The sequence below is a fragment of the Sarcophilus harrisii genome, chromosome 2 (assembly GCF_902635505.1).
Source record: "Sarcophilus harrisii chromosome 2, mSarHar1.11, whole genome shotgun sequence".
Classification (NCBI taxonomy): Eukaryota; Metazoa; Chordata; class Mammalia; order Dasyuromorphia; family Dasyuridae; genus Sarcophilus; species Sarcophilus harrisii.
In genome coordinates, this window is record NC_045427.1 from 466,531,341 (window position 1) to 466,544,703 (window position 13,363).

Genomic DNA, 13,363 nt, shown 5'->3' on the forward strand with positions numbered 1-13,363 from the left:
AGTATAGCTAACAATTATGTAACACTTTAGGATTTAGAAGGTTTTTTAAAAGCAAACTTTTTTTTTCAGTTTTCAATTATCTTCCTCCCCCATCCAATAAAGCAAGAAAAATAAAACCCATCACAAATGGGTTTCCGCAAAACAAATTTCTGCACCCCTTCCACCAAAAGAAAAAACAAAACAACCAAACTAAACTAAAGCAAGAAAGAGAAAAAATATACTTCATATTTTACTTTGAGTTCATTAAATCTTTATCTGTGGTGTTCAACGTGTTTCTTCATTAATCCTTCATAATTGTGGTTGGTTATTGTATTGATCTGAGCTATTAAGTCTTTCAAAATTGTTTATCTTTACAAAGTCGCTGTTACTGTGTGCATTATTCTGAGTTTATTGCATCAGCATATATAAATCTTATCAGGTTTTTCTGAAAGCACTGGCTTCAACATTTCTTTTTTTTAATAATCACTTTTTATTTTTCAAAATACATGCAAAGATAGTTTACAACATTCACCCTTGCAAAACTTTGTGTTCAGAGTTTTTCTCCCTCACTCCTCACCTCCTCTCTCCCCTAGGCAATAAGTACATGTGCAATTCTTTGAAACATTTTTCTACATTTATCATGCTTCTCCCATCCAATGTGAAGGCAAGAAAAATGAAACCCATCACAAATATGTATTTGCAAAACAAATTTCTGTCCCCCTGCCCCACACTGGAATTGATCTAAATCACCTCATTGTTGAAAAGAGCCAATTACATTGATCATCACATAATCTTGTTGCTGTGCACAATGTTTTTTTTTGGTTCTACTCATTTCACTTAGCCTCAGTTCATGTAAATCTTCTCCAGGTCTTTCTGAAAACAGCCTGCTGATCATTTCTTATGGAAAATTAATATTCCATTACATGCATATTCCATAACTTATTCAGCCATTCTCCAATTGATGAGCATCCACTCAGTTTCCAGTTTCTTGCTACTACAAAAAGGGCTGCTACAAACATTTTTGCATATATGGGTCCTTTTCCCTTTTTTTATGCTTCATCATTTCTTAAAAAAACAATAGTATGACATCACATTCAAATACCATAACTTGTTCAATCATCTTGTAATTCCAATTCTTTGCCATCAAAACAGGATTATTATGAATATTTTTATATTCGTGATCAAATTCTTTTTTACTTTCATCTCTATGGGGTATAGGTTTTTGGGCACAGTTCCATATTGTTTTCCAGAATGATTGGATTATTGCACAGCTCCTTCAACAATGAATTGGGGTTATCTGTTGCATATTCTCAAAAATTTAGCTTTTCCATTTTTTTTTTTATCATCATAGCCAATTTCATGGTGTAAAATGTTATCTCAGAGTGATTTTTAGTTGTATTTTTCTATTTATTAGCAATTTAGGACATTAAAAAATAATAGCTAATTATAATAATAGCTTTGATTTCTTCTAGTGAAAATTGTTCATTCCAGGTAAAGATAATGATAAATGTTGGAAGGAATGTAGGAAAACTGGGGCATTAATGCATTGCTGGTGGAGTTATGAAATGATCCAATCATTCTGGAAAGCAATTTCAAACTACGCCCAAAGGGTTATAAAATTGTGTATACCCTTTGACCCAGCAGTGCGATTACTGGGTCTGTATCTCAAGGAAATCATAAAGGAGGGAAAAGAATCTATATGTGAAAAAGTGTTTGTAGCAATTCTTTTTGTGGTAACAAAGAATTGGAAAATGAGTAGTTACCCGTCAATTGTAGAATAGCTAAACAAGTTGTAGTATATGAAGGTAATGGAATAATATTATTGTTCTATAAAAAATGATGAACAAGTTGATTTTTAGAAATGCCTGGAAAGATTAACATGAACTGAACATGAACTAAACGAAACAAGCAGAATCAAGGATACATTGGTCACAATAACAGCAAGAATGTGCAATGATCAACTATGAAAGACTTTGTCCAGTGATTTAAAGCAATCCCAATAGATTTTGGACAGACAATACTATCTACATCCAGAAAAAAAACCTAAGGAGACTAACTGTAAATTAACATGTTATGTTCACTTCTTTTTTGTTTTTTCTCTCTCCCATAGTTTTTCTTTTTTGCTTTGATTTTTCTCTCCCAATATGATTTACAAAGCAATATGTATTAAAAATAAATAAATTTACTAGGGACAAAAATTGCCCATTCATATCTTTTGACCATTATTAATTCTTGAGTGGCTCTAATTTTTTTTGATTATGATATGTATTTTATTTTAAATTTTTTTATACTTGACTTGCTTATTTAATATTTACCTCCAATTACATTTAAAACAAAAAACATTTTTCATGCTTTTAAAAAAATTTTTTGAGTTCTAGGTTCTCTCCCTTATCCTCAATCACAATTAAGATACCACATGCGAAGTTATGCAAAGCACTTCCATAAAATTCAGGTTGTGAAAGAAAACACAGATCTCCTATCCTAATGAAAATAAAAACCCTCAAGAAAAATTAAATTGAAAAAAAAGAAAAAGAAAAAGATGGAAGTGAGAATGCTTCAATCTATATTCAGACACAATCAGTTCCTTCTTTGAGTATGGACAAGATTTTTCATCCTAAGTCCTTCAGAGTAGTTGTGGATCATTGTACTGCTGAGAATAGCGGTCATTTACAGCTGGTCATCTCAGAACATTGTAATTAGTTTGTACACAGTACATTTCACTTTGCTTAAATTCATGAAGGACTTTCCAGTTTTTTTTCTTTCCCTAAGAGCATCCTGCTCAGAGGCTGCCAGATGGCTCAGTGGCCTGAAAATCAGGAGGCCTTGAGTTCAATGTGGCCTCAGACACTTAACACTTCCTAACTGTGTGACCCTGGACAAGTCACTTTAACTCTAATTGCTTCAGAGGAAAAAAAAGAGAGACCTTTGTAAGAGAAACCTGCTGCAAAGATTTTCCCCTATTCCGTTTTCTTCTAATTTTAGCTGCTTAGATTTTGTTTGTGCAAAAACTCATATTTATATGATCAAAATTATCCATTTTAACTAGCATGAACCTTTCTATCTCTTGTTTGGCCATGAGTTTTTCCCCCATCAATAAATTGGAAAGATAATTTCTTCCCTACTCCACTAATTTGCTTAAGATTTGCTTGACATCATAAGAAAATGTCTAAATCAAGTACCCATTTTGAGCTTATCTTGGTATATGGTATAAACGTTAGTCGATGTCTAGTTTCTGCCCAGATAACTTTCCAGTTTCCCTAATTATTTTTGTCAACCAATGGGTTCTTGCCCAAACAGCTCACTTGGGTTTATCAAGTTATTTGGTTCATTTGCTTCTACATAGTATTGTATACCAAATTTGTTCCGACAATCCTCTCTATTTCTTGCCCAATAATTTTACTTTTTGTTTTGATAATTTTAACTTTGTAAAATAATTTGAAATCTGGTACTGCTAGAAACCCTTCCTATACAATTTTTATTTTCTATTGACTCTTTGACCTTTTCATGTATACTTGTGACTTTTTGTTCCACTAGATGAATTTTGTTATTTTTCCAGCTCTATAGAAGAAGTCTTTAATAGTTTGGCATGGTACTGAATAAGTAAATTAATTTAGATAATGTCATTTTTGTTATACTGGCTTGGCCTACCATAAGCAATTAATATTTATTCAATTACTTCGATCTGTCTTTATTTCTGTGAAGAATGTTCTGTATTTGTATTCAACTAGTTCCTATGTATATCTAAATAGGTAGACTTTCAAGAATTTGATACTATCTGTAGTTATTTTAAATGGAATTTCTCTTTCAGTTGGATACTGCTGGTAATATACAGAAATGCAGATGATTTGTGCCTGAGAGATCCTGACTGTGGTTCCATGGAATTTGAATTCTTTCTTGTTACTTGAATTATTTGCTTCTGGATCCTAGAATTCAGAATTTTGGTTATTTTTTTTTAAGGAGTTTTCATTTTGGGGTTTCCTTCTGCAGTGACTGGTGGACTCTTTTGATTTCTACTTTGTCCTCTGGACTTAAGATAACTGGGCAGTTTTTCTTTATAATTTCCTGAAACATGTGGATCAGGTTTTTTTTCCTTTTGTTCGTTGCTTCTAGGTAGTCCAATGATTCTTAAATTATCTCACCTCAATTTATTTTCTAGGTCAACTATTTTTCCTGTATTTCATATTTTCTCCTACTTTTTCCTGATGTCTCCTGTAATCATCAGTTTCTATTTGTTCAATTCCAAATTTTAAGAAGTAATTTTTTTAAAGTAAAGCAATGTTTTGTACCTCTTTTACCATTTGAGCAATTTAAATTCATAAGGAGTTATTTTTCCTTAGCAATGTTTTGTATCCTTTTTTTTTTTTTTTTACCATTTAGCCAATTTTTAGTTATTTTCTTTAGTAATATTTTGTATCTCTTTTGAAAAGCTGTTATTCTCTTTTTCATAACTTTTTTTTTGTAGCTTTCATTTCTTTTCCTATTTTTTTTCTTCCATTTTTATTTGACTTAAAAAAATATTTTTCCTCCCCCCTCCATCCCTTTTTGTCTTTTCTATCTGCCAATATTTCGATGATAAAAACCTTTTCTCTATCAATGCTGAGTTTGGGTCCAAGCTTTTCTGTCATTGTAGTAGCTCTTTATAGTTGGAGTTTTTTGTTTGTTCATTCTCCTGGTCTACTTCTTGACTTTGGATTTTATTTTAGTGTTGGACTCTGCTTGTGAGGAAGATCTCTGGTCTAAGTTTCTCTTTTTATATCCTTCTGCTGTTTTGACACCTCAGATTGGCAGCCTACAAATTTATAATACTTCCAAGCTGGTTTGATTTGGGGGAGGTCTGTTCACTGCCCTCTTAGTATGAGCTCTGTTAATTCCTGACCAGATTTGGATCTGTTGGATTGTGTGTGATTGAGTTTCCAATATTGCTACTATAATCAGTTAATGTTAGTCCACTAGGATGTTCTATAGGTTTAGAGTAACTAAACTGCTTGACTCCCTGCCCTGGTTATTTCATTGGGACTAAAAGGTAAAGCCAAGTCTTTCTTCTGCTCTTGGGCTCAGAGCCACAAAGCTAAACTCCATACATAGCTAAGGCTTTTTTTTTTTTTTTTTAATGACTCCTCATCCTTCTCTCTGGCATGGCATTTGATAAAAGGCAATAGAATGGTTTGTAAACAGGTTCCTGTGCCTAGAGGTCTGGATGGAGTCTCCTACAATCTCTTTCTTTCCTGATGCTTCCTGTCCTTGAGTTCCCTTACTAGCATTCCCTTAGAATGCTAGAATGCTCCTTATCATTCATTGCCACGACTACATTTCTGGTCAGCTGTTGCCCCAGAGTCCTCAAGACCTCTTTATCTTCCTAAGTTGCCCTGGGTTGGAAAAAATTACAACTTTTTGTTCCCATTTGGTGCATTTCCTAGATATTTGTGGAAGTGTATCAGCTGAGCTAGACAAAAATGCTGACTCATTTTGCCATCTTGACTGCAGCTTTGGACATGAATTATTTTATTTGATTCTCACAAAACTCCTATGAAGTAGGTATTATTATACCCATTTTACAGATGAGGAAATTGAAGCAGAAAAAAGGTAACTTGTTCAGGGTCACCCAGCTAATAAATACTTGAGGCAGAGTTTGAACTCAAGTCTTTACTCCAAGTCCAAAGCTCAATTTACTATGCCTTCTAGCTGACACAAAGATCAAAATCAACACCAAAATAAAAGAATAAAAATTAGAAGACGACATTAGAAGCAGAAGTAGCACTAGACATGATACAGTCAAGAGCACTTACTCTAGAAACAGAACTTGGGCTCAAATATCATATTTCATATTTTCTATCTAAATCAATTAACTTTTGGAGACTCAGCTTCCTTATTTCTAAAATGAAGATGGCCTAGACTTCATCTGAGGTCCTTTACAGTTCTGCATTTATGAAATGGCCTCTAGTTAAGTCAATTACAATTAACAACAAAAAAATGGATGGGGACAAAAGTGATAGTCTATTATCATTTACTAAGGAAGTTTAATCAGTATAAGAAGAATAAGAGACAAGAAACTGCCTCAGCAAGCAAATACTTAATCACTTTGAAAACTGGAGAGTGATAGCTGCCAAAAGCCACATTAGTTTTAAATATAAATAGATGAGTAATATAAATACATAGAAGAATGGTAAAAGAGTATGAGTAGTAGTGCTTCCTTAAAAAAGCATGAAGCAGAGGCAGTTAGGTGGCTCAATGGATAGAGCACAACCCTGAAGTCAGGAACCCTGAGTTCAAAGCTAGTCTCAGACACTTAACACTTCCTAGCAGTGTGACCCTGGGTAAGTCACTTAACCCCAATTGCCTCAGCAAAAAACCCAAAACAAACAAAAAACAAAAAACACGAAGCAGTAGAAGGCAAAAATAATTTTATAGAAAGACTTATAGAAGAACCATTTATGTCAGCTTACCTTTAAGGACATTTAAGGATAAAATTCAAAGAGGAGCAATGAACAAAAAATGTAAAAGACCTATACAAGACCCAATACTTCTATGACAAAAATCTTCTCTATCAATTAATATGGAGTTATAATATTTGGACTCTAATATCACAGTTCCTGATATGATGTACAAGGAAGCAGAAATAGCACTAGAAAAAAAAAACAAAAATGAGAAGAACAGTTGGCACAGATCAAGTATATTCGAAATATGTACTGGAGCTAGCAAAATTCTAATTATTGAGGGAATCAATTCTCATAATAACTGAGAGGAGGCTATCAAATAGTTGGAAAAAGTTATAGTCCTAAAAAGGCACTGAGAAAAGAATAGTAATTATTGAGCGCTTATGATTTCTACAAAATGTTTATGAGCTAACATAACATTCTCACTCTTTTTGTTGTTGTTTGTTTGCATTTTGTTTTCTTATTCATTTTCTTTCCTTGTTGATTTGATCTTTCTTGTGCAGCAAGATAATTGTACAAATATGTTTACATGTATTTTAACATGTATAACATCTATTGGATTACTTGCCATCTAAGGGAGGGGATAACATATTGGTTTCATCAAGGTCTAGAACACTTCAAAGGATACTTAAGAATCACAATCATTTCAAAAGTTAGACATAAGTATCCAAAATATGAAACTAGAAAAATCCAAATGTTTGAAGAATGTTTATTATCTAAATCAGAGGTGCAAAACTTGAAGTCTCTACCAACCCCCAAGTGTCTTGAACTGCACTGAAATGTAAGTGGGAAATGTTTAAACAAAAAATAAATAAAATGCAACATAGATATTGTTAATTTGTGGTTTTCTAGTTAATATGCAGCCAGTAAGGATTGTTTCTATTCAAGTTTGACATTACTGATTTAGACTATGATATGCAGTTGGTAAAATAACCCATAGATCTTGCCCATTAAATATATGTGTGTGTGTGTGTGTGTGTGTGTGTGTGTACATGTACATATATTTGAGATACATATACATCCCTCGACTGATATGGTAGATAGACAAAACCCTGGACCTTGAACTGAATAGACTAATGATAGTGGGTTAAGATTACTTATGGAAAATTAGGAAGTGCTTCTAAGATGCTTCAGCTTTTGACTGAAACAAAGGCCTATTAAATACTATATGTCTGCAGGGTCAAGAAGATTGATAAAGATTTAAAGTTATAAATAATTAGGCAATATAAAACTGATAGGCTGCAACATATTCTTAAGAATGGTTCAACGATTTGAAACTATGTCCTACAAGATACTAAATTGTGTATGATCTTTGACCCAGCTATATCACTATTATTTGTATAATCAATATGAGAAGAAAGACCTATATGTACACAAATATTTAGAGCAGGTTTTTACTAGAATTAAGGGTGTCTCCTATTGAAAGATGGTTTTTTAAAAAAAACTAGCATATAAATGTAATAGAATATGTTACATTTCCTTAAGAAATGAAAAAAATAGGGGCAATTGGATGGCTTAGTAGAGCACCATTCTGAAGTTAGAAGGATCCGAGTTCAAATCTGTCCTCAGACAACATTTGCTAACTGTGTGACTCTAGGCAAGTCACTTAATTCTTCCATTCCCAAGAAATAACAAAAATGGACAGTTTCAGAGAAAATTGGGAAGATCTCTATGAATTAATACAAAGCAAAGTGAATAGAATTAGAACAATCTATACAGAGAAAACAATATTACAGAGAAAATACGATGTTGAAAGAATTTAGAAGTTTCATCAACTCAACGATAAACCATAAAACCACAAAAGCCTCCTGCCACAGAGGTGATGAATTTAAAATGTAGAGGCTTACATTTACATTACATGGCCAATGTGGGAATTTGCTTTGCCAGATTATGCAGTTATATATTCATTTGTTATTTCCTCAATGGAGGAAAGGAGTAGTGGGAGGGACAGATTAATAAAAGAAAAAGAAAAAAGAGATATGCAATTAAAAAGAGAATTATGAGCAGCAATGTCATCAAAGATAACACATTTTGAGAAACTTTATACCAAAAAAGAAGTCCTTTCAACTTATTACGATGATTATTTTTGTTACAAATATCTATATGTATTACATTATTTTTATGTTATCTATAAAATTGGTTTATATAATAAAATTGTTATCAATTTTATTAAAATGGTGAAAAAATTGTATAAAGAAAGCAGCTTAAATGGAGTCATCAGATGAATGATGAAAAAGGAAATGATTTGGTCAAGTAATAAGAGAAAATAGATAACAGATGATCAGTCTTTCTGCTTTGTTAGCATTTGTACAACACAAGCAACCAGAAGACAGTCCCCCAGACATTAGGTAGACCCCATGTAGAAGGCTCATGAGAAGATACAGACCTGAATTACATCAGATGAAACACTGACAAAGGCCATCACCATTTAATAAAGAAGTTTAATTGATTAAGAAGACAAAATGATGTGGAATGACAGAGACTGTGATTTGTATGGTTAGAGAAAATAGCCATATCAATGATAGCATAGTTCCATTAAAGTTTTAAAACATAAAATTGTCCAATTTCATGTACAAATCAATTAAAAAAGTCCAAAAAGATATATTAAAACAAATTTCTTACACTTTGTTTATATTATAAAAATAAAATATAATTAAAGCCAAAAATAAGGAATGTTACAAGAGAAAGGAGACCAAAGAGTGAGACAATTGTCTAAAAAAAAAAAAAAAAAAAAATACAGAAAAATAATAAATTACATAAATCCTTCACAGAAGGTCTATCCAAGGTTAGAGTCTTTCCAGCATCCCAGGAATAGTAAGAATAGTATCTGGGCTGTTGATCTGTTATCCTTCACATTATATACTTAATTCCTCCACAACTCTGATTTCTCTTTAAGGAATGGAGGCTACCCCAAGTTCTTGAAGGCTAAGCCAATTGAGTAATATATCTGGCAGCTTTTTCAAAGTTGAAAAAGTTTCTAGAATGGTTGTGATGACAAATTATATTTGTTAAGGATCGACTTTATTATATATGGATAAACTCATCACTTGTAAGTTGGCCATTAGGTGATGAAATATTTATCCATAGCAACCCATTAAAACAAAGAAAAAATCCCAAAAGGTCCTTAGTATTAAATATCCCCTTTCTATTTCAACATGATTAAAAAGGAATAAAGGATTATAAGTTTTAAGAAAACTAGAAATTTTAATTTGTTTATATTCCAAATGGGAGAACCTCATCCCAGAATGGTGGGGACATATAGAGTAGAACTAAATTACAAATATACTGATACTTGCCATAAAGAAAATCAGAAAACAAAAAGAACTTGAAGCCAATGGATAATGGATCAAAACTTTTTTTTTTTTTCTAGTAGCTTTACTCTGCTCTGTGACCACATATGGGGTTTTTCTGGTAAAAAGTATTAGAGTGGTTGGCTCCAATATGTCCCCATTTTATAGTTGAAGAACTGAGAAAAATAGAGGTTTAAATGACTTGTCCAACATCATATATCTAGTAAGTATATGAGACCGGATTTAAACACAGGAATGACTCTTTCTGATTCTTAGCCCAATGCTCTATCCACTTCACACCTACCCTTCCCCCAAAATTCTTAGAAGCAAATAAAGAAATCCTAGGATCACATATGCAGAATTAAGAAAGACAAGATATGGAGGCAGCTAGGTGGCACAATATGTAGAGCACTGATCCTGGAGTCAGTAAGATTCCAGCTTAAATCTGGCCTCAGGTACTTACTAGCTGTGTGATCCTGGGCAAATCACTTAACCCCTATTGCCTTAATTCCTCATCTGCAAAATGGGGACATAGGAAAAAGAGAATGGAAAAGTACTCTGGTATTTTTGCCAAGGAAATCACACGGATTACATACACTGGACACAAATGAATAAGAATAAGATACAGATGAAGAGATTCATAAAAGTTGAGGGATTTACCGAAGGTCACAAAGGTCCTAAGCATCCTAGATGAGATTTGAACTTAGGTCCTTTAAACCTAGAATACTATGCTCTTTCCTTTGCACTAGAGTTGAATTCATTATTCAATCAGACCACAACAATTAATTTTCTAGAATGTGTACTCAACTTGCTTTGAAGTTCTCAGGATAAAGAACTGTGTATGGGGGCAGCTAGGTAGCACAATGGATAGAGCACCAGCCCTGAAGTCAGGAGGACCTGAGTTCAAATCTGGCCTCAGACACTTTAACACTTCCTAGTTGTGTGACCTCGGCTAAGTTACTTAACCCCAATTGCCTTAGCAGGAAAAAAAGAAAAAAAAAAAAGAGCTGTGATTGCCCTTTGATCCAATGGTACTCCTGATAAAGATAACTGTAACATATGTCCTAATGTATTACAAAAGAAGTTCTTGATGGAGAACTTCAACAAAGAACACAATGAGATCCTTCAGACAGAGTCAACACATGACATAATTTAAGGCAAAAAAAGACATGGGAATACAATGAAAAGTTCATTAAAGATTGCTATTAAGGGGAACAAAATGACTAACTACTAAGAAACCTCAGAGCTATATTTGTAATAAATTATTAAATGTAAGAGGCAACCAGTTGGAACAGTGGATAAAGTGCTAGGCTTGGAGTCAGAAGACCCAAGTTTAAATTCAGGCTCTGAAACTCATTAGCTGTGCAATATTGGGTAATTAACCAGTTTGCCACTTGGGAAGAAATGGTAAACTACTTCGGTATCTTTGCTAAGAAAACTCCATGTACAGAGGTCTTCAGGGTGACAGAGAATGGGATATGATTGAAATAATTGAATGACATTAACTGCAAAGAATTAAAAAAAGGTGTTTTTTTTTTTGTTTTTTTTTTGCTGGAGTTATCAATTAAAACTTTTAATTCGTCCTCAAACCAGTAACAATCTAATGACTCTAAATATTGAGATGATATAACCAAATCATGATATATTATGCTGGAAACCACTAAACAGTTATTAAAAAGGAAAACTATGGAAATTGTCTTTTAGTGGAAATATATAAGTGAAATGATTTAAAATGGAAAACAAGACTGACAATACTGTAAGAGCATGTTTTATAACAGATAAAACCTGAACTAGTAATCTGGTGAACTAGATTCTAATGCTAGCAACGTCACTACTTATGTCATGTTGGGTAAACTATTTTACTCCTCTAAGAGCCACTATCTTCAGCTCTCAAATGAGGAGATCTGACTGGATCTCAAAAGTTATTTTCTGTTCCATGATCTTTACCCTTGTGGCACTCTAAACAAAGGAGGAGAAAGATGGAAAAGGTGATCGATTTAGACTTCAGGGAACCTGGGTTTCATTCAACTTGAGCTCTGCTATTACATGCTTGATCTTAAATCACTTACGATCAGTTTCTTCACGAGCAAATGACAAGGTTGGACTAAGTAAAACTTAAGTCTTTTCCATTCTAAATATATGTTAAAAACTATTTGAATGAAATTTGAAGTGTTGTGAAATCTATTAATTAGATTTTTTTTTCAGGGAGATATAACATTGCTTAAGCTCATAATGAAAAAATTTATTTAAATTTTTACTTCAGAACACAAATTATAATTTTTTTTTTTTTAAGCAACAAAAGGAGTTTCAATTGATCAAGACCTTTAATTTTTTGAATGAAGGAATTAAATAGCTGAGGCACCTACAGAAAATCAGGCAACTTAACTAGTTAATAACCTATTTGTGGAATTGTGAACATAAAGAAAATGAAATTAGGTTAGTGCCTAAAGAACTGCAATTTGCAAACTACAAGTTTTCTGCTTTGCAAGCTTTTAAAGATGCTTACCTTTACTCTTCTTCGTTTCTTTTCCTTTTCTTCCCCTGGGACCTGCTTTTCTCCTTTCTTCCTCTTTTTTCTCTTTCTGTCTTTATGTTTCTCATGATCTGTTTTGTCATCAAAGAGGCTTGAATCATGTCCTGAACTGCCTGTGGAGAGCTCTGTGACTTCATTTCCTCCTACTTTCAGTACTAACTTCAAAGGTTTTTCCACATACTCTTAAAAAAGAAAAAAAAGGAATGAAACAAGATTAAAACAAAACTCCAAGCCTCTTAAGAATGAAACTAGATGCATTAAAAATATAGTCTGGGATACTGCGGCCATTCTTCTAGGCAGTTTGATGAAGTCTAAGGTTTGATATAAATAGTAAAATAATTTCTATATCTATATACATCAAAGGGTAGAGACCTGATTAAAATTATTTTGATAACATACAAAATGATCAGTGAACCAAACATACCTTTGGCAGTGAAATGAGTCTTTCCCAAGTTTTGAACTACTAATATCCTGGTTTATCTTTGGGGGACTGAAAAACTAACTCCAATTTACTATTACTAATAAAACCTGGCGATCATTTTTGAGATTATTCTATTAAATTCACAAATATTCACCGAGCTGCAATAGTTACAGGAGCATAATGAGAAAGACAAAAGGATTTAGAGCCAGAAGACCTGGGTCACAGGCCTTGTTCTACTGGCTCTATTTTGAACATGGATGGGCCAATCCCTTGACTTCTCGAAGGCCTCAGTTTTCCCTCCTGTAAAACAGGGATAACCACACTTCTGAGATCTTCCTTGCAGGGATTATAGAAACATGGCCCGTAATTACTGGGACTACTTCAGCCACATCCAGTAAGGCCCCAGAAACCCAAACACACCTTCCCGAGGTGCTATCCTTCCTCCCTCCACGTCAGATTCATCCCCATCTCCTCCCTCCTCCCCGAAGGCTCATCTACATCCTTTTAGACCTCCACTTGATTCGGTTCAACGTTTATTAAGAAACTTTTACAAGTTTGCTAGAACAGAGGGGTGGGGGTGGGGGGGACAGACACCGGAACCGCAGCAGCTCCGGCTCTTCATACACTTGGGGAGGGGGAGGAAGAAAGAGAGGGAGTAGGGGGAGGGACTTTTCCCCAGTCCCTAACCTCCCCTCTGGGCCGTCTC

At 33.6% G+C, this 13,363-nt stretch overlaps 1 protein-coding gene across 2 annotated transcripts in view; it reads right to left on the minus strand.

Moving 5' to 3' along the window:
• BRD7 (bromodomain containing 7) overlaps window positions 1-13,363 on the minus strand; it is a 44,776-nt gene that overhangs the window by 30,799 nt on the left and 614 nt on the right. For both annotated transcript variants that reach the window (XM_031954469.1, XM_031954470.1), the window contains exon 2: window positions 12,210-12,418. In XM_031954469.1, the coding sequence (XP_031810329.1) occupies window positions 12,210-12,418 (209 nt within the window). The remainder of the gene's footprint in view (window positions 1-12,209; window positions 12,419-13,363) is intronic.